We start from the raw sequence: 20428 nt of genomic DNA, 5'->3' as shown, positions 1-20428 counted from the left end.
GAATTTCTATGTATGTAGCTGCAAACAGATTTGAAGTTTTGGCCAATTTATCACAGTTAATGGATGTATTAACCCAAACAGACTGCATGTGATTGCCAGATTGGCCCCATTCAACGGCAAACTGAGAGCAGACCGACTGTCTGATTGGTGTTTTATCGCCATCTTGATGTGGCAAAGCTGCTTTGAGCTGAATCTGAGTGGCCGCAGATTCGATCCCCATCTTTGAAGTAACTATTTCAAAGGCAACGAGGTGGCAACTTCATAATTCTGGTTGTGCTGCTTTAGTGTGACTGTAATGCATCTCACCCATTTAAACTGCAGTAAAGATAAAAATGTGTATTATTAATAGTGTGGCTAACTTGAATGACCTCAATTAATTCAAGTGATTGGAGTCGACATAATGATCGTGGAGTGAAGTTAAATGCTGCCAATTAATTAATCTTTACTTCCAGCTTTAGTGTCTTATTTAATACTAATTAGCAGGTGTTTGCTTCTTTGTGTTGCACAAATATAGTCTGTGGATCCAGCTTGCTAACTAGGCGAGCCAGGGTTAGCTGATAACGTAACACTCCGTTTCTTTAAAGATGATGGCCATCAGGTTAAAAGTGAGAAACTTTTAGGCTTTGCACCAAAAACTTGGATGCTAACCAAGTAAGAGCACTTACAAAAATATGTTGGTGAGCAAATCAGGTTGTGCAAAGTGACAAAAATCAAACAGATCCATGTAAAATCATTCTTGTCCTCTGTCATCCATATGATTGCTTTCTATGTATGTTTTTTATTCTGCAGCCGCAGCACATTTCAGAGCTGGTTGCAGTTTTCCCACTGCACTCTTTTCTACAAAGGACAACTTCACATGAACGACGGTGTGATTTATGTCAGTAGGTTTTCTCGTCTTCTGTTACGATGAGAAGGGAAAATGCAATACTGGCTCTATTAAAGGTGCTACTCACAGATCTTCTCCTGGATTTCTGCTTCTGTTAAATGACACAGCCACATCACAGCTCTGCGGTTTAATCTCTGAAATGCTGTGAGGTCACTCTCTGGTTCAGTGCAGATTATAAATGGAACATGCTGCAGTTTTTGTTCAAGTCTTTGTGGTTGTTATATTTGTGTGAAACTGAAGAATAAGACATTCTTGGTGCAGATCTTTTACTTAGTCCCAGGAATTCTCACCCAAAACTGGGATATCTGAACATGATAAAGCTCTCTTATTAGAACTTTTTACCTGTGATTTTGCTGAATGATGATGAGTTGGGTTTTCCTTTTTTTACATATGAACAGGACGTCAATGTGAGGAAGATCTGTTTGAGAATCATGTTTCAGATTTTTGTGTGGACGACACGATTGCTGAGTTGGGGGAGAGCTGGTGCCCAAAGCAAAGGAGTTTAGCGAGAAGTGGACCAGAAGAGGGAAATTGCGGATACCAATGGCAGAAACTAGCTTCATCTGTTGGGTGTCTGGACTTTTAGAGCGCTCAGATATCTGGAGGAGCCTCAGAGTATGGTTGCAGGCTTTTCACATAAAAAGAAGCTGGGTGAGGTGAAAACATCTGAAGTAAATGATCCTGTTTATCCTGCTGCAACCTGCTTCCAAATAGGATAAACAAAAGTAAATGGATGGAAGGATAGATGAATCTCACTGCCATAGTCTTACAGAGGGTAAAAGTTACCGCACATACATTTCACTCATTCAAACCCGTCAGGCTCCAAAACATAGAACCAATCCTGTCCATAAAGAAGTTCCAACAGTGTTTCCTACCGACATGTCAGAGGTCATGGCTTTGTGTTTTTATGACTCACATCAGTGATTTCTGGGTTGGGGCACTGCGCTGGCTGCGGTGAACGGCAGAGTTCCCGGTAAACGCAGCTGTGTGAGGCGGCGCACCAAACACACTGGTACTTGGAGTCGGCATGTTTACACAGGCTGCAGTCCTCTCTTCCCACTGAGCAGCTATACAGTACGACTGTTGGGGAGACAGCGGCAAGAAGAGGAGAGGAAGATGAAGAAGAAGATTGAGAAGAGAGGGTGAGGCTAATTATCATAATGCAGCTGGAAGTGAATTTGAAATGAGCGAAGGTGACACTAAAAACAGCGTGATAACTGCACTTTCACACTTTATCCTGATTTATGTGCGATTGTGAAGTGTCTGTGTTGGTGAAATACCAACCTGTCAGGGTGCTGTCAATCTTCCTCTCAGTGTCTCTGTCCTTGATGTGGAAGGATACGTTCACCTCCTGCTGCACGTCGTATTCAAACTGCACACACAGACACACGGCCATGTTTCCATCACTTCAGAGGACATTTCATTAACTAAAAAATATGTTTCTGGAGACCAAAACCACTGCCCATCTTATCCAAACCGTAATCATAGTTTTAACTAAAAAAAAATTAATGACTTATATTAAGAGAATCTAAAGTCCCAGTGGTGTTGTGGTGGTTGTGTCTTGGAAGGACATACACTGCAGCTTTAACCTAATACAACTACCTCATGGACTGAGTATATAAAGGATGGACTTGGATACCACGGCGACGTTCTACATTTGGTTTGTGGAGAGTTTCGAAGCCAATTTGGTTGTTACCCTCTTTGATTTTGAACCTGGCTCATACATTCGCAGCTTGTCAATTACAAGCTAGCCAAACCCTAAAATATACAGTACAGTGCTGTGCAGAAGTCCTGAGCCTCCCTTCATTTCTTTACATGTTGCTAGAAAAATGGGACACGGGTGGAGCGATTTATTGAAACATGCAAATAAAACAGAGTTTACACAATTCTAACAAGTTTAATAGTCAATATTTGGTGTGACCACTTTTATTCTGCAGCACAGTCTGAACTCTGTCAGGCGGCTTTCTGCAATTTGTTTTTAAATAGTCTTCAGGAATAGTTCAACAGGCTTCCTGTGGGACATTCAAAGCTCTTCTTTGGTTGTTTCTGCACGCGCACACACACACACACACACACACACACACACACACACCTTCAATAATATTGAGGCCAAGCCATGACTCATAGTGTTCCACTGTGTGTTAGCTGCCCAGGTAAGCTTTCTCTGCAGCAGCAGTGTGTTTGGGATCATCGGTATGTTGCAAAACGAAGCTGTTACCACTCAGATGTTTTCCAGATGGTGGATTAAAATCTGATGGTGCTTTTCTGTGTTCATAACACCATCAATTTTGACAAGATCCCCAACACCACTGGCTAAAATAAAGCCCCAAACCACAACAGAGCCTCCACTGTGTTTTACTGAAGAAGCTCACTGTTGTACCTCTCTCCTGACCCTCTAACAAAAAATATAAAATTTCTGTTGATTATTTTTTGTGTGATCTGGCATACCTCAGCCTTTTCTCCTTGTTTCACATCTACAACCGCTCTTCCACTGAGACCATTCTGATGAGGCTTCAATGAACAACATATGGATCATCTGAAGGTCCAGATGTTTCTCTCAGGCCCTGTCAGGACTGCGTGATTTTTTCTCACCAGTTTCTAAAGAACATGTCTTTCAGATACGATTCATCTGATGTAGAAAGCTTCTGCTTCACCAGTTCTTTGGGAAGTTGGTGCAGAAATATAAATATGTATCTAATAAACTGTTATCTTTGGCATTTTTCATAAATTCAACCAAAGAAATAGGAAGAAATGATTGTTACTAGCAGCAGGTACAATTAGCAGGTACAATTACTGCCTCCTGCTGGCTGTTAGAAAGAATGCAGGCTCAAGATACTGGTCCAGTTGTTTCATTTTTCAGGCCTGGCAGCTACATCCATCTCTGATATAGTCTGATTCCAAATCTGCTTTAATAACATAGGAAACACAGCACAGCACTAACAGACAAGCGTCTGATTTAAGAGACATTTTAAAGACATTTTGCTGACATTTAAAATGAAAAACTCACGTACAAAGGAACACTTTTGTATTGCACAGTAAGTGCTTTCTTCACCACTTATCAAAATTCCCCACTGACATTATGCAAAAAGCAGTGTGACACTGTTATCCAATGTTATGTCCATTGCATCATCTCCTGGAGCTTCCACTTCCTCTACCATGCAGAACACTTTAGTACTGCTTTACAGAAGGCGGCGAAGTTTTATATTTACGTGACGCCTACAAGTCCTTAAATGACAAACTATCAGGCAATTGTTCCCAGAGTTTGTCCTCAATGCGGTTTGATCAGGTTACTTATAACACCAGGAAGACGGTGCTGCCTACATGTTAAACTCAGGGAACAGAGATTACATGAAAGACTACAGCATGAGTGACTGGAGCCCGACACCTTTACACCGACACCTTGTGTGCTGATGTGAATCCCCCTTATGCTCTTTTTTTTAAATGCATGTCCCCACAACACAAGTAACACAATTAGACACACACACACACACACACACACACACTTCCCCTCAGGTCTGCATTAACACAGAACAACAAAACCTTCCTCCCTATTTTGGAACTCCACACTAAATTACCTCGCCTCTATCCAACTGTGAAGGTCAGCACACACAATGAAAAAAGCAAAAGCAAACGCAAACACACACACACACACACACACACACACACACACACACACACACACACACACACAGAGAGGAAAAGAAGAGGAAAAAAAAAAGTATCATGTAGAGACAAATACCAGAGATAATGAGAGGAAAACCTGCAGTGACACACACAAACATGAAAGCACACCCCCACACAGACACACACACTCTTTAACTGCATATTGGCAGACTTGGACTCAGCGTGAGGCAAGGATCACACCTGCGGTTCAGTGAATCAGGGAAAATAATTATCCATCTCTATAGTCCATAAGGGGGCGCCATTGCACACATCCGTTTGACAGCACAATCAGTGTGTGCTCAACAAAACTGAAAACAGCTGACGAAACACATAAAACTAAACACAAGCACAAGATTTCAGAAGCAATGAACTAAACTTAGAGCTGCGCTCGAAACACTTTCTGACTCCCAATCATGTTCATTTACTCACAAATTAACTGCTAACGATGCACTAATTGTCTAATTATCATTAATGATGCACTCCCTGATTTTTCTATAGCTTTCGGCAGCGACGGCGAGCTTGAAAACATAAACAGAAAGCCGAGAAGCAGAGAGAGATTTCATTCTTTCTGGAGGCTGCTAATGGACGCAGCACAAGAATCAGAGTGGGTTTTTTTTTAAGTGGGTTTTAATTTGTGTACGTTAGTAAAGACACAGAAAAAGCAGCATTACTGTTCACATTCAGAGACTGCGTTCTGTTTTTATCTTGTCAGCTGATTCTTTCCTGTTCAACACTCCTTTTTAGCTTTTATTCCTGTGCCCTTTTTAAAGGCTTTCAGTGGTTTCATAGTAGAGACTTTACTAAGTATTTGGATTATTTACAGCACTGTGCAAAAGTCTTAACCTACGCCCTTCGATTTGTAAGAAGTCAGACCTTTCTTGGAATGTTCTGAAGTGGTCCAATAGTTCCCAATGCTTTCTAAGGGTCATTTAGACATTGGCTGCTTTTTTACTCATTATTAATCCGGTCCTTGTACTTGACCATTTTCAGAGGAATATTTTGGTTTGTTAAGCCTCTTTGCAGTGACCTGTCAATCACTCAAGCATTAAAAATTTACCCAACTCATGCAGCCTGTCTAAACTATTAGGCGAAAATTTCTGAGGAGAGTGGACAAGTGGAGGACAGTGGCAGGCCTAAAAAACTAGCAGATCTGAAGAATCCAGCACAGCCTGACAGAGGTCCTGTCAAATGTCTGCACCCAGGATTATTTCCAGTTCTACATTTTTATTCAGGGACTCTACCTGTGTGAATTTATGTGATTCATATTTCTAAAAAATGCACCTTGTTGCCGACCTTCTGTCTTTTTCTAGTCACATTTCTTCAGGAAATGATGCTGAGTGTTGCTGCCGTAATGTTTTGTGCTGTAAATGTTATAAATACAGACAAGCGGGTGGAAAATATCACTATGTCAACTAAGGTTAAAAACAGAACAGAGCTTTGCAGTCACGAGGGTGAAATGACATGGCTGCATTAAGAAATGCTGTTCACCCTGCTCTCCGCTCAACATGTTCTCTTGATCCACTTTAACTCTTCCTTTATTAAAGCTTTCCGCATCTCTGAAGTCAAATTTAATTAAAGATAATCCTGAAAGATGGAAATACAGCACGCCAAAACGAGGACAGCGTCAGTGCAACCCGAGTTACACTGCAACATTCACTCCACTCCAAAAGTAGCACTGCTGTATGATTAACTAATCTTAGCATATCTGCATGTTAGCAGTGATGATCTCTGTTCAGTCATGCTGACCTCCTGATGGAGCGTTCCTTTGAATCGTGGGATGCCATCTTCTCCTTTTCTTTCAGGGAGGATCCTTCAGTGTATCCTGTGCTAAAGGAGGTAAATAAAGGAAGCCCTGAGGCACCTGTCCTTAGTGTTCAGAGAATCAAACCAGCTCGTATTACGGCTTAAGCACAGATCAGTGTCTGTGCATGTTCATCCAAGTCTTCTTTCAGATGTTTCACTTTCCACCCAAGAGCAGTCTTCATGAGTAAAAGAGGCCATCTACGTCGACGTGGACCGACCATCAGAGAACCGTAATGGCCTATTACACCAACTATCAGCCACCTTGACACCCCTTGAGATTCAGATGCTCAGACTCAAATGAGGACAGGGTGGGTCAATGAGTCTCAGGACCTCCTCTGAGGTGACAGCCTGACTGGGGTTCAACATCTGGTAACCTTTTAGAACTGAAGAAGTCTTCGGGATAAGAGGTGACATGTCACAAACCTTCAATTTGCCTCCAACTGGTAGTTTCAGTGATTAAGAAACCCTGATGAAAACTCTGACAACCTATAACGTCACATTTACTCTAATTAGATGACTTTGTGTGCTTACATTCACAGCTGTGTGTCTGAGATGACCACATTGGATGGAGCGGTCTGAAGTCTGTGATTGGATCACAGAGATTACTTGCACATACACTGACCTCATTATGACCCCCAACCTGTCACGATGACTGCCATTCCCTGAGCCTGGTTCTACTGGAGGCATCCTCCTGTTAAAAGGGAGTTTCTCCTTCCCTCTATCACCAAGTGCTTGCGCTCAGGGGGTCGTCCGGTTGTTGGGGATTTCTCATTATTATTATTATATGTGCTAAGATATGCTAAGGGTCTTCATCTTACAATACAAAGCACTCAGAGGAGATGAGTGCTGTAATATGGCACTATTTAAATAAAACTGAATTGAACTGAACTGAAAACCTTGGTCTTGTTTAACATGAACATGAGTTAACAGGTCTGCTTTAAGTATGAAAATCTGCACTGAAACCAGAATATTTGTCTTTTTTGAGCTCAAAGTATTTAATCTTTATCACAAATTTTAACAAGGTTGTCCCCTCTTCCTCCTCGTTATACTGACCTTATATCCTCTGAATCTGAACTTTGATGTCTCCTCCTCCTTTGCCACCTCCTGCTCGCTGTGCTTCATCAGCTCAGTCCCGATCAAAAATGTCCGGTCCTGGAGAGACACACACACACACACACACACACAACTGAGAGAAATGATCACACAGATGATGTTGACGACAATATTTGGATGTTTATGAAGCAGTAAGTCAGCAGCTCTGACTGATCTCACCATGTAGCTGTCCAGGTTTCTTCCCTGGAAGCTGATGGGGATCTGGTAGCCCACAGGGATCAACGCCGGCTCCGGAGACTCAAACTGAGGACAATTGTCGGACTACATCACAGAAAGAGAAGCAGGAGCAGAAATATTAAGCTCAACAGCTAACAGCACAGTTCACACCTTCAAATACAATGTAAGTACTCATGGGGAAACAAAACACTTCAGGCAATGCTGTGAATTATCCATCCTCGAATCAAATCATCATAGCTCACTGTGAAACACTTCAGACACTTAACAACTCATCAATATAAACAGAGAAACATTCAATTTCCTTGTTAATATTTGATGTTAATGATGAGCTTCGGCCACTCCATACTCTTTCGTCCCCATTACTAGGTAGACTTCATATGCAAGTTAGAGCAAATATCCTATCAGCTAATTATAGTGGTAAAACTGAGTACACCTGCTGGGATTTTCCCACACAACCACCTCTGGAGTTTACAGAGAATGATCCAAAAAAGAGAAATTATCCAGTGAGCGGCTTTTCCTCTTTAAGAGGAAAAGTCCATGTTGAGGAGAATGGCCAGACTGCCTCGTGCTGATAGGAAAGGCAAAAGTGCTCAACTGACCACTTGTTACAACCAAGGTATGCAGAAGAGCATCTCTGAATGCACAACACATTGAACCATGAAGATGATGGCCTGCAGCTGCAGAAGACCACACTGCTTTCCAATCTGTTAGCTAAGAACAAGAAACTGAGGCTACAGTTTGCACATGCTCACCAAAATTGTACAACAGAAGTCTGGGAAAACGTTGCCTGGTCTTATCGATCTCAATTCAGACAGCAGGGTAACACGAGCTGCTCCATCCTGGCTTCTATTAACTGTTCAGGCTGCAGGTGGTGTGATAGTATTTGCTTGGTACACTTTGGGCCCCTTTATTACCAACTAAGCATCATCTAAACACCACAACCTACCCTGTCTGTCCCTTCAGATGGACGGACATGTGCACGCCATCTACTAAAGGCTGCTTCTATGTACCATGTCACAAAACTCAGATCACCTCAAACTCTCTCTGAGGAGTGTTTCTAGCTCCTTGATGAATCTGTGCTTGAAGAATTAAAGCAGTTCTAAAAGGCAAAAGCTGCAGATTATTATTTTATTACCTGTTGGGGTTTGATTATGTAATCTCCATTCACATTATGGTCGTCGTCACTGCAGCTGTGAGTCTGAGCGTCCCACTGACAGCCCCACTTACTGGTCACACACGCTATACACCTGAAAACAACGAGAAGTGCGTGCCATCACACGTCTGCTTTAAGTATGTAAAGCGGACGTGTGATACACACATATATACATGCGTGTATACTTTTTCGGTATACACGCACGTATATATGAGGGAGGGGAGGTTACATTATCCATCTTACGGTGTATTTTGGTTCTTCCTGACGGTGGCAGCACAGTTGTAGAAGTCATACTTTCCTGACGTCACCTCGATTGAATTCACCACAATCCTCATGGGAACTGACACAAAGTCTACACACACACACACACACACGCACACACACACACACACACACACACACACACACATTAAAATCAAGGTTTTGTTGGTGTTGTTTTTCCTATTAACTGTTAAAGGAGCAATTTACCGAAAGTCAAACAAAGTAAGTTTCCATGATGCAACCCACTAACAGCCGGCTAACTTAGCTTAGCATCAAGACTGCAAAGCTAAAGGTGGAAGGAGGCAGGATATGACTAACTTTGGTCAACAGTAATAAAATTCCAGCGCCTATCAACTCTGAAACAAGGTGTTTATCAGTTTATATATCAAACGTTATTTTATTATACACATGTGAGAGTAGCATATGCTAATATTTATATCTTTATATTCTTCACATTTCAAGAGTGTGCAATAAAAAAATTACACTAGCACTGTATTCACCAATTTGTTGTATTTTGATACAAAATGTAAAAACATTGGCTTTACTGTTAATATACTTTTTTCCTGTTAATTATTTCTCCATTTATTTCTGTTATACTACATTAATAAATGGCCTAATAACCTTAACCAGGTTACCACTAATACGTGGCACAAAATAAGGGTCAATGTGAGGAGGCAATGTCTTTTAAAAGGGCAAACTGCAACACCTACATTTAATATTTAAAGGGTTTTTAAAACACAGCTCACTTTCTTGCTCCTGGAGCACACAGCTGATACCCTCTTTTTAATATAAAAACAGACAGAACTTATTGTACACCTGAGTAAAAACACAATAGGATTTTAAAATAGTTAGGTTGAGGTAGCTCCAGAATCGCTGAGAGGAAGCCAAATACATTTACACTGCACCTTTCATCAACAAGGCAGTTCAAAGTCATTAAAATGCATGAGTATGAGATGTAAACAAACAGTAGGTAATAGAAAAGGAGATACACAGTGTGCTATTAGGATTTAAGACGAGCCAAATAAAAAAAAAGAAGAAAAACAATAAGAAAAATACATCAAACCGGAGAATAAAGATAACAGTCCAGCTCAAAATATGAATGAATATTCCCAAATCTAATTAAATAACAGGAGGAGTTGGAGAGCATGTTCCATGTTTGTGGACCTGGATCATGATCCAGCTTTGGATAGATTGAGTAAATGATGCAATGACTCAAACTTAGCACTAATTAGCAGATATCAGTGTGTCTGTTCACTTTACACATGCCGCTTTCTAACCAAGGTAATACCATAGCTTTTCCACATTCTCAACGGGTTCTTTTAGGATATTAACATGATTGTGGATTCTAGTTTATGCTTATATGTGTTTTTATGATGTGTAATTGAGTGACAGTCCACTCCAATCCAATCCAATCCAAAGTCCATATACTGAAAACAAACTATCTGTGCATCCTTCATCTGTTCACATACCCTGCTGGTCAGGAGTGGCTGGGATTTCCACAGGGTCGGGCAGCGAACAAGTAACCTGCCCGCCATGTTTCACGGCTCCAGTAAAGAAAGAGCCAAAAACGCACTGCAAGTCATCAGACGGCCTCAGTGCGGGGAGAGCAGGTATGCTGATGTCCACCTGGAGACAGAGTGCACAAATTAAAGGAGTTATGAGGCACAATAAGGGAGAAAGAGAGAGGAGAGTTAGAGATGAACCCGAGAAGGAAAATGAAAGCAGAGAAGTAATTATATTTCACCTCACACCTCAACTGGCTACGGGGAGATAAAGAAACACGAGAGGTGTGAGCCACTGGTAGACAGAGAAAAGGGAGTGTGCTTTCTGTGTACGAGTATGAATTACAGAATAAGACGGGGTGTGACAGAGTAATTAAGATAGGAGCCACAGTATGCATGCACTGTGCAAAGGTTTGAGGCAGTTTCAGGCATCATCACGCAGAGGACTGACCTGATGAATTCACTGTATTATTAACAGCAGCGCTTGCAGAAGTAACACTAAGTCTTATATCTTTTTAAGTTTCTCCTCTAGGAAATGGTGGCAATGCATTTTTATAAAGTTATACATGACATTGTAATATTGTTGTCATATTTTTATTACACCTGGACATTCACCTGTTTTATTAAAAAAAAAACAACAACAACAAACAAACAAACCCAGTCGTAATATTTATTTTTGTTAGTTTGGCTAATCGACATTGAACACATTGAGCAGACAGATTAATATGATGGTATAGATAATCCGGTTCAGAGATGCACTACTGCTCAACAACTAAGAAAAACATGCACAACACAGCAACAGTTTGGTAACCCGGAGACCACCCGGGGCTGCCCCTCTGATCTGCAAAGCACCAGAGCCCTACAGCTCCTGCTGCGCGTGGTGAGCCCACAGGAGGGCAGCGTCTGCAGTCGCTGATTACTTCTGGATCTGCGTTCCTAATCCCACCTAAGGCTATGAGCTACGGGTAGCTACTGAAAGAGTAAGATGGTGGATGCAAGAGGCTGAAATGAGCTTCATCCAAAGGAAAGGAAGTCCAACCAGGGCAGAGCCAGGAAGGAGACTCTGGAGGGATGAAGTCTCTTTGCTTGCTTTAAAATTTCAGTATAGCCTCCACAAATGAAGTGGTGGAGGAGACCGCTGCTGCCCTTGCGACCAGGACCTGGTCAGGGCCATTAATTACACTTGGCTGGATACTCAACTCCATGGAAGAGTTCAACTCAGGATTCTTTAAGTGCCACACCTCTCTCTTATAGTGTCTCAAAGACTTAAAGACCTTGAACTGTAATTTCATACTTTGAAATCCAGGTTTTTCTATATTTGGTCATGAAATCCTCAGAAACTTATAACAGGGACTCATTCTGGATGACCTCCAGCATTAATATGGTCTGAGAGAGACTGACATTGATGAAGTCTCTTGGATTAGTGACTAAATGTTTTTCCCACAGAAATCGCTACGTCCAGATGAACAGAATCAACTTTTTGGGGATTTCCTTACCTGGATGATTGAGAATGCATCAAGACACATTCTAAGCTTGTGATTCCTTATTATCAGGTTGTTCTTAAAGCCTTCAGTGTATCCAAAACACTGCAGCAGGACTGCAAACAGGAAAAGAGAGAGCCTATTTCTCCCATATTAGCTTCTCTTCATTGTCTTCCTGTTAAGCCCAGAGTTGTATTTCAAATCGTTTTCCCTGCCAAACTGTAAAGAGCTGATCTTATCATATTATCCCAGCTAGACGGAGCACGTCACTCTCACTCTCATGTCAGTCTTCATAAACATCCATCTACTGCCAGTTTGTGTTCAGGTGACAAACTCGTGGCTTCAAACAGTGCTTTTCCACCTCTTTGGGATGCTGCTATAGCCTCAGGGCATCATGGACTTCACCCTTTCATTTATCCATGCTTTTATATACCACTAAAGGCACTTTCAGCTCTTCCTTCATTTACCAAAGTGTTGCCACACAGGATTTGATTTGGCACAGATTTTACACCAGATGCAGCCCTCCCATTTATCCAGGTTTGGTACCTGTTCTGAGAGAACACCAGCTTGTGACCCTTAAAAGTCCGGGTTTCAAAGAGGGAAACTTTCACCTGTAAGTCATGTGTGTGTTAACCATGTTACCATTTATATTCCATAATTACCCATTTACTACTCTCTGCTGTAGATTGGGCTCTGTATGCTTTTGTAGGCACCCTTGGCAGGTCTCTGGAGCTGCTTACTGGTCCCATACAGCTGTGAGGTGTTTGTTACATCCCAGTAACACCAGCAGAAACTTTGCCATTCAGCTGAATTTGTGTTTGTGCCCATCTGATTAGCCTAAGTCCATCTCAACAGACACCTAACCTCGAGATTCTGGTTGTGCTGGAAGTTTCTTCCTGTTAAAAGGGGGTTCTTCCTCCCCACTGTTGTCAAGTGCTTGCTCAAACGGATCGTTGGGTTTCTCTAATACTGTGCAGTCTTGTCCTTACTATGCACTCCCATCCTCTTAATTAAATATTTTTTCTAATTAATATTTCAATAATAATTTCATTCAGTATAGCGCAATTAGCTCAGCGGGTATGTGACTGCAACAATGTTTGGGTATATTTTTTGTCTTATTCTCTTCCACACTGAGAAAGAGAATAAGAGACCGTGACGTGTCTGACTCTCTGTGCATACACATGTGAGTTTTTGTGTGGGAGAGTTGCGGTGATAATTGCTATTCATTGGCACTGTTCAAACATCAGCTCCTCATTACTCTGTGCTGACCTCAACCGATTTAAATTTTGCTGCTGAAGTTTTAATTTCAAAGTTTTTGATCTTAGCGAAACTATCGGACCAGAGAAGCCCCTGGACGAAGTCACCTGGGACGCTTTCTTCTTTTTAAGTATGTAAAACCTCGAGAAAAAAGTTTTTCCTTCTTTTAAAGCTAAAATCCAATTGTCTTATCAGGTTCAAATCACAAACTAGGGGCTGCAACGGAAGCGATAGCACCAAATTTCCCATTTAAGATGCAACAGATTTATCTGTCTGGTCTCAGAAGATTGTATGTTAAACCCCAGCAAACAGAGTCTTCTGATCAGAGGAATATGAGCTCAGCTCCTTTCCACCAGAAACTCACGTCACCTCAAAAGGATTCTGACATTCAAATTAAAATACTGAAGCAAAGAGCAACGTTTGACACCTTTTCAATTTGCAGATCAGAGTTTCTGATTGTATGTGCGACTTTACGAGATTACAGCAGCGCTATCTGAAGCACATGATTAATTAAAATCAGATACAGGCAGGGCTGCAGACGTGACCTGAACTTGACTGCAGACCTAACTCTCCAAAGACTTAATACTTAATGAAAAAAATTACAGACCTGAAAAACAGAAAAAGATAACAGCTTAGAGTAGAAACACATGTTTAGGAAGCTCAAACTGTTATTGCGCCATCATCTTCTTGCTCCATAATCACCTTTGCTGGTTTGATAATCCCAAAATTGACTATTTCTAAAAAGGCCTTAACTGTAATACTTAAAACCCCAACCTTCTTATAGCATCTAAGTCAGAAGGGGCATTTAAGTAAGCCTTAAGACACTTAGTCTAACCTCCTTCCTGTGATTTGTTTGCAGTATAAAGATGTCGCACATCCTTGATTGGAGCAAATGTTGCCAATGAACACAATCAGGGCAGCAATTACTTCCCCCCCAAAACATATTCAACAAAGGAAATCAGATGAATATAAACATAGTTTGAAGTGTGGCGCTCGTATTAATTAGGCGCTGACAAGACTGGGTTTAACTTTTGTTTAACTCTTTTTGGGAGGGGTTACTTTTTAGCTACACAACTTCCTCAGTTAAATTGCTTGTGTCCTGTCTTTCTTGAGTTAGTTACTACAGGTTGAAGATTTGTTCTGTTTGTACCCCTGTTATAAAGAAAGTTTCAAGGACTTGTGAGAAAAGTACACCCTTACTGCTTTCACAGAAATTATGAGGATGAGCACCATCGGGTGCTGCAAATCTTTTGTAGGTTTTGTCGTTTCCTGAGCTCCCTCTCAGACTCTACAGGCTTCAGATGTTAAACATTACAGATCATTAGTTAAAATTATAAAAAGACTCAACAAGTATGGCTTGTTTGGAAGGCAAAAGTTTGGCCATAATGGACAGCACAATGCTGGGAGAAAACTAAACACAACATATTAGCACAAATGCCTCATACCAGCTGTCAGCACGATGATGCTGATGTTAAGAAAGCTGCGAATAATAAATGCCCACAAATCTTAATGAACTAAAGCAATGCTGAAAGGGGGAGCGGACCAAAATTCCTCCGCTATGATGTGATAAACTCATAAAGTCACACAGAAAACCACTGCTTCAAGTTATTGCTGTAAAAGGTAGCTCTATTACGCTACCGCTACTCATGGAGGGTCCTTAGCTTTTCACAGGACTGCAGAGCTCCATGATAAATAATACAAAAAAGATCAAACAGCTTAAAAAGAAAAAAACTTGGTACATTTAATGTTTGACTTTAAGACTTTTAACTCTCCCGCTGCCCTGAAGGACAACATCTGCTTTTATACTTTGGACTTATCTTGATTAACTTGTAACTTTGCCTCAAACAAACAAATAGACAAATCTAAAAAAGTTTCTGTATTTACGACTGCCACCTACTCGTATTTGCATAGCGTTTATCATAGCCTCACCTGATTGCATTATCACGCAGCCATAATGTTGTTTTGTCGTCTCATCACATCTGATGAGAACAGTGAGGACTATGGTGCCAAAATAAACAATCACCAATGTTATAATCTACATACAAAACATTTTTACCCTCACAGCAACTTCAGTCGTTTCATGTCATTCAAACTTGCGACTGCTGAAACTCTTGGAGCTGAATTTTAGTCCCTAAGAATGCATAATGAACTAGATTTTATGCAAGCCGTCTGCGTCTGCTGGATAACACCTGAGGTTTGGAGTAGAAATATCACGATGTGGGGACGACGTCGGTGGACAGCGTGGTGCTGCACGCGTTGAAGGACGACGCGTCTTTCTGGCAGATCAGCTCTTTGATCAATCCCTCATTAATTCAGAGAGTGAAGCCGTCATGTTAAGATGTATTGACGCAGCGCAGCATTCTCTGCTGGTGTTCGATTTTGAATTTTATAGCGTTACATAAATTAGCTGCTCAGTGTTACTTTAATGCTGTTGGCCAGGATCATTTTTGCCTCCTTGAAAGTACAAGATAAAGTTTTAAGGCGTCTGGTACATAATGACAACACCTACTCAAAGACAGAAACTTTTAAGTTTTAGGCGTTTTAAAAATGCCACGTAGGAGCTACGAGTTCGTACCATGTTATTAAAGGGTTTAGATGTTGGCGTCTCCTGTTTGAAACTAATTTTTATCTTTAAAATCTAAAACACGAGCAAAAGTATCAGTCTGAGAGTAAAAACCCTCCTATTTGTTTTTATACTGCTACTACTTCCATTTGAAGTTTGCTTTGAGGACACTTTCTGTGCCTGCAGTAAATCCATGTCTACCACTATGCTGTAGCGGGTACACACAGTAAAGTGTTTGTAAATGCACGTATATAGACATCCTTGCATACACCCTCTAACGATGCACTACTGAAACAATACATGCTTGCAGTGGCTAAGGACCAGACTGGAACTGTGTGTTTGTCTCTTCTAATAGCAGCTGATCCCCTGCAATTACAGCTGAGCATTACTTACAAAAGCCATTATTACCTAACTTTATGCATTAACAGGTTAAACAGCCACAACATTTTCACCACTGTGTGGAAGCCTGGTCAGTTCAGACTAACATTAACCGCTCAATGAGTTAAGAATTTATTCAACATAACACCATTAATGTTATAAGTTTTCTGTATTAGAGTATTCAGATAAATGTGACTTTCAAAGTCAATATTTTTTGTTGACCTGCTGTTTACTGATTAAAAAAAACAAAAAACAAAACAAAATGTGATACTGGTGCTATATTCCTATTATGTGGGAGGAAAACTAAAGATGGTATACTTTATGATTGCTGTTGAACACTTTAACCATACTGACAAAAGACTGTGAAATTGGGATCTGATGATAGAATCCATAAGACGACGATATGTATCCTCACTGATGGTAAGGACAATGCCAGCTAAGGCCTCAGTCCCCTTGGCTGCCTTTGGTTGCTAGGGAAAAATGTATATTCCCAATGGGTTGCCAAGTGGTTTTTGGAAGTCGCTGGCTGTTGCTAGGTGAAGTTGGTTGCAAAGAGGGTGCTGCACCAAAAACCCCCTTGTGCTTGACTGCTAGCAGACTACCACAGTCACCTGTAGTTTGCATGGATGACACCGACTTGTCTGCAAACACTTGCTAATTGAGCACAGTCTTTCAGAGTGTCTGTCAGTATCAAATTATCAAATAAGAGTACAGAATGAAATCTGAAAAAGTGCAACGAAAACCAGAAATGGAGACCTTAGGAACTAGCTGGCAAGTGTTTGCAGACAAGTAGGCATCTACCATGGAAACTACGGGCAACTGTGACAGTCTGCTAGTGGCTAAAGCAATCACCTAGCCTCAGCAAGCAAAACCCAGCAATCTCTCGCCAACTGGTCGGGGGAGTATACGTTGTTCTGGAACCATCGATGTATTTACTTTATTAGTAAAACTAGTTCCAGACGTTTAATGTCAAATAAACTGCGACTGACTCACTATATCACATTTGTTTTTATGTGCTCAAAATCGGAATTTTAAAATTGAGGGTACAAATCAGCCATTCCTGCTATGTGAACCTTTTTGTAACCATAAACTTGAATATTTGCCATGAGCGAACATGAGGCTGGAAGATTAGCGGACAGAATTAATTGACAGCAAGTTACAACAAGAAAAAAACAATCCACAGCTTATTACGGTAACATGGAAATGTTTTTAGGATGGTTAACCGCAACAAACCGTGTTGGCTGATCTTTTCATAGATCAATCTGTGTCGCTGTTGGTGCTGCTCCAACATGATTTTCCGAAACTAGACACCATCAGCAGTTTCTGGGTGTGATGCAACATTTCCAAGAAGCACATTTTTCACTTTCTGAGTTTCATCAGCCTGAAAACTACAGAGCTGTTTTCAAAGGAGCTGTCAGCACAAACAACGATGCAATATACATCTGGCTCGCATAGAGGAATTGTAAATTATAATGTTGCTGTGGATCAAAAAATGTCTTTATCTCTCTGTAGCTCCCCTGAGGGGCCCTGAAGATCCATGTACCAGAGGTTAGAAAGAAGTTTGAAATGCTGCTGACAGAACAGACAAAGAGCCCTCCACCTCTGCCAGAGTTTCAGCTTTGAGTGGTTTAAATTAAGCAGAGCTCAGCAAGAACTGATCTTAGCTCAGGGGGGTTCCAGCACACAGAGGAAAAGATTCACAGCAATATGCATGCTCTTGTATAGCTCCCTCATACCTGGTCTGTCTTCTTGCAGCTGAGGTTCGGCGGGTTGAAACCCTGGATCTGCACACACTTTCCATCTGGTGACCACAGCCAGGTGTTCAGCTCTGATGACCTACCGCAGTCCTGCTTCCTGGTGCACCTGTGAACCGAGCAGATGTTAAAGAAAGAACAAGTGAAAAAATGAATATGAGCTTGGCTTTATAAGGTGGTAATATTAAGCTGGTGTTTCCTGAGTCATACAGAGTTAGCTTTACATAAATGTGCACAAACAAACCGATGGAGGTGGCTAGCACTGACACAGCCTTTGTTCTTCAAACCTTAAGGCACCATAACTAGTATGCTTGTTTGTTTGTTTTCTACACTCGTTTTGGGGGGGGGGGGGGGGGGGGGGGGGGGTAGCTGGTCTACAAGCTGCTCATGTGCGACTCACTTTCCCTCCAGGACACACCAGCCACAGTACGGGTCCTTCAAACCGATGCAGGAGTGGCAGCTCGTCTCCTGCTGGCAGGCTTGGACTGGAACCTTGGTGATCTGCACACATGTGACAGGCTTTTATTGTGAAAGTTCCGTTCTATTAAACAACATACAGGAGATGAGGGAAGAGGAGAAATCTGATAAAAACTAAACAAAACAAAAACACAACTATCAACCAGGGAAAAATATTTTCAAATGATGGTAAAAATAAATCTGATATTAGCTCAGCTTGGAGTGTACACACTATGATTATCACTTAGCAGTTAATGAGCATCATTTCATAAACCCCATTTCAGTTACTTCTACAGCACTGATTGCCTCGTGTTTTTGTGAGCTAACTTGTGCTCTTATTTAAAACCTGTGAGATGGGGCATCTTTATAAAAGTTTAAAACATACGCGCCAATTTAACACTGGCAACGGGGGGGAGCAAGAGCCCGAGAAATGCTCCGTGCTCTTCTGGTGAGAAATACGTTTGGGTCCCCTTTTAGCAGTTATGTGTTTACATTTTGGGAAACTTAGATCTATTAATGAGGTCAGCATATATGCAAGCACTCCATGTGAGCCAAATTTTCAAGCTTCAGACTGTAAACAGTCTGATTCAGATACTTTCTGTCTATTCTCGGCTCTTGTTGTTATTATTGAGAGTGGATATTCCTAATATGGTCTTATAATGCACTTAAATCTGACTTTGAGCACTCACCTATAGCTCATAACTTCTGCTCACAAGAGGCAGCCAATCAGAAAGACTATGGCTTTGAGGTCGAGGAGCTAAAATGGCCCATTTGAGAAAAAAGCATGAACTATGGGGGCACAGCTAGGTTCAGCATAAGATTAACAAAGCTTTATCTGGAATAAATAAAGTGAATAAAGAATTTGAAATGAGAACAATCACTCCACTTTATGATATCTGATACTGAATAAATCTTCAAATTAAGACCAGTCCAGTTAATGGATCTGGTGAGATTGAGGCAAATGAAAAAGGATGATGAGGAGGAAGAGCAATAGTAATAAAAGAGTCCACAAAGAAAGACCAGCACGAGGATTTGAACCCAGAAACGTCTTGCCATGAGGTGACGGTGCTAACCAGTCCACAAATGTTCCACCCATTTTTAGAGGCAGGACTCGGGATTTAATAACATATCATAAAACATTACAAAACTGAATTATGAAATTAATACATTTACATATTATTAGAACAGATTAATACTGTAACAATGTAACAGCTTAAAGTTAAATCCAATACCACCAGCAGCAAAATTAAAGTACCGTGAAGTATCCTTTTACAGTGATTTACAAGCAGGTTTATGGCATTTATTTGTGACATTTGAGAAAATGATATCCTCCCGAAGTCTATATCACTCCAGATACCTTCAATATTTGTTTAACGTCTGTAATTTCATGTCTGGCTCACTCATGACTCACTCATGTAAAGTTCTTCTCTGGCTTTGTCCCACTGGATGTCCATGAGTATTACACACATCCTTTCATTTTCTGATGGCTAAATGTCATCAGGCTCGATCAATTAAATTACTGAAGAGCACAGTCAATATTTAATTCCCCACCGATCGCTGTAATGCTAATGGGGTCACAATGGGACGTGAGCTTGAAAAGCAGGCACAGGTCCTACACCAGAGTCCAGAGGACACCTGATGATCAGCCTTTATGATTGTTTCTGTTTAGTAAATTAGGATGTAGGTCTTCTGACTGATTGAATTTTTACTCTTACAGCTTCACTTTCAGGGATTGGTTTAATGGCTTACACTCAAGTGATTCATGTGACTGATGTTTTACGGTTCTAACAGATCTGGATCATTTGACATGGAGCATAAATAATCTTTTACGCAGACCGCCTATTAGTATTTTCGATTTTCCTTTACTGAGCAGTATTTTCTTGTAATTGAAAAGCTTGCATTGACGGTATTTCAGTGGAGAACTTTTTCCAACCAGCAGTGGAAATAATTTTCCTCTCTGACATGAAGAGGGCGGCCTAAT

The 20428-nt window shown here is 41.0% G+C and overlaps 1 protein-coding gene across 2 annotated transcripts in view; it reads right to left on the bottom strand.

Moving 5' to 3' along the window:
- Positions 1–20428, bottom strand: part of LOC146614987 (plexin-B2-like) — a 230481-nt gene that overhangs the window by 40526 nt on the left and 169527 nt on the right. For both annotated transcript variants that reach the window (XM_085376813.1, XM_085376814.1), the window contains exons 10-18: positions 18392–18492; positions 17974–18100; positions 10526–10682; positions 9039–9147; positions 8778–8889; positions 7625–7726; positions 7406–7504; positions 2171–2258; positions 1803–1966 (exon numbers count right to left, since the gene is read on the bottom strand). In XM_085376813.1, coding sequence (XP_085232939.1) covers positions 1803–1966; positions 2171–2258; positions 7406–7504; positions 7625–7726; positions 8778–8889; positions 9039–9147; positions 10526–10682; positions 17974–18100; positions 18392–18492 — 1059 coding nt within the window. The remainder of the gene's footprint in view (positions 1–1802; positions 1967–2170; positions 2259–7405; positions 7505–7624; positions 7727–8777; positions 8890–9038; positions 9148–10525; positions 10683–17973; positions 18101–18391; positions 18493–20428) is intronic.

The sequence above is a fragment of the Diplotaxodon limnothrissa genome, linkage group LG17 (genome assembly GCF_057381915.1).
Source record: "Diplotaxodon limnothrissa isolate DT_005_m linkage group LG17, D_limnothrissa_male_GT1.1, whole genome shotgun sequence".
In the NCBI taxonomy this organism is placed as follows: Eukaryota; Metazoa; Chordata; class Actinopteri; order Cichliformes; family Cichlidae; genus Diplotaxodon; species Diplotaxodon limnothrissa.
This window is presented reverse-complemented; position numbering and strand designations above follow the sequence as displayed.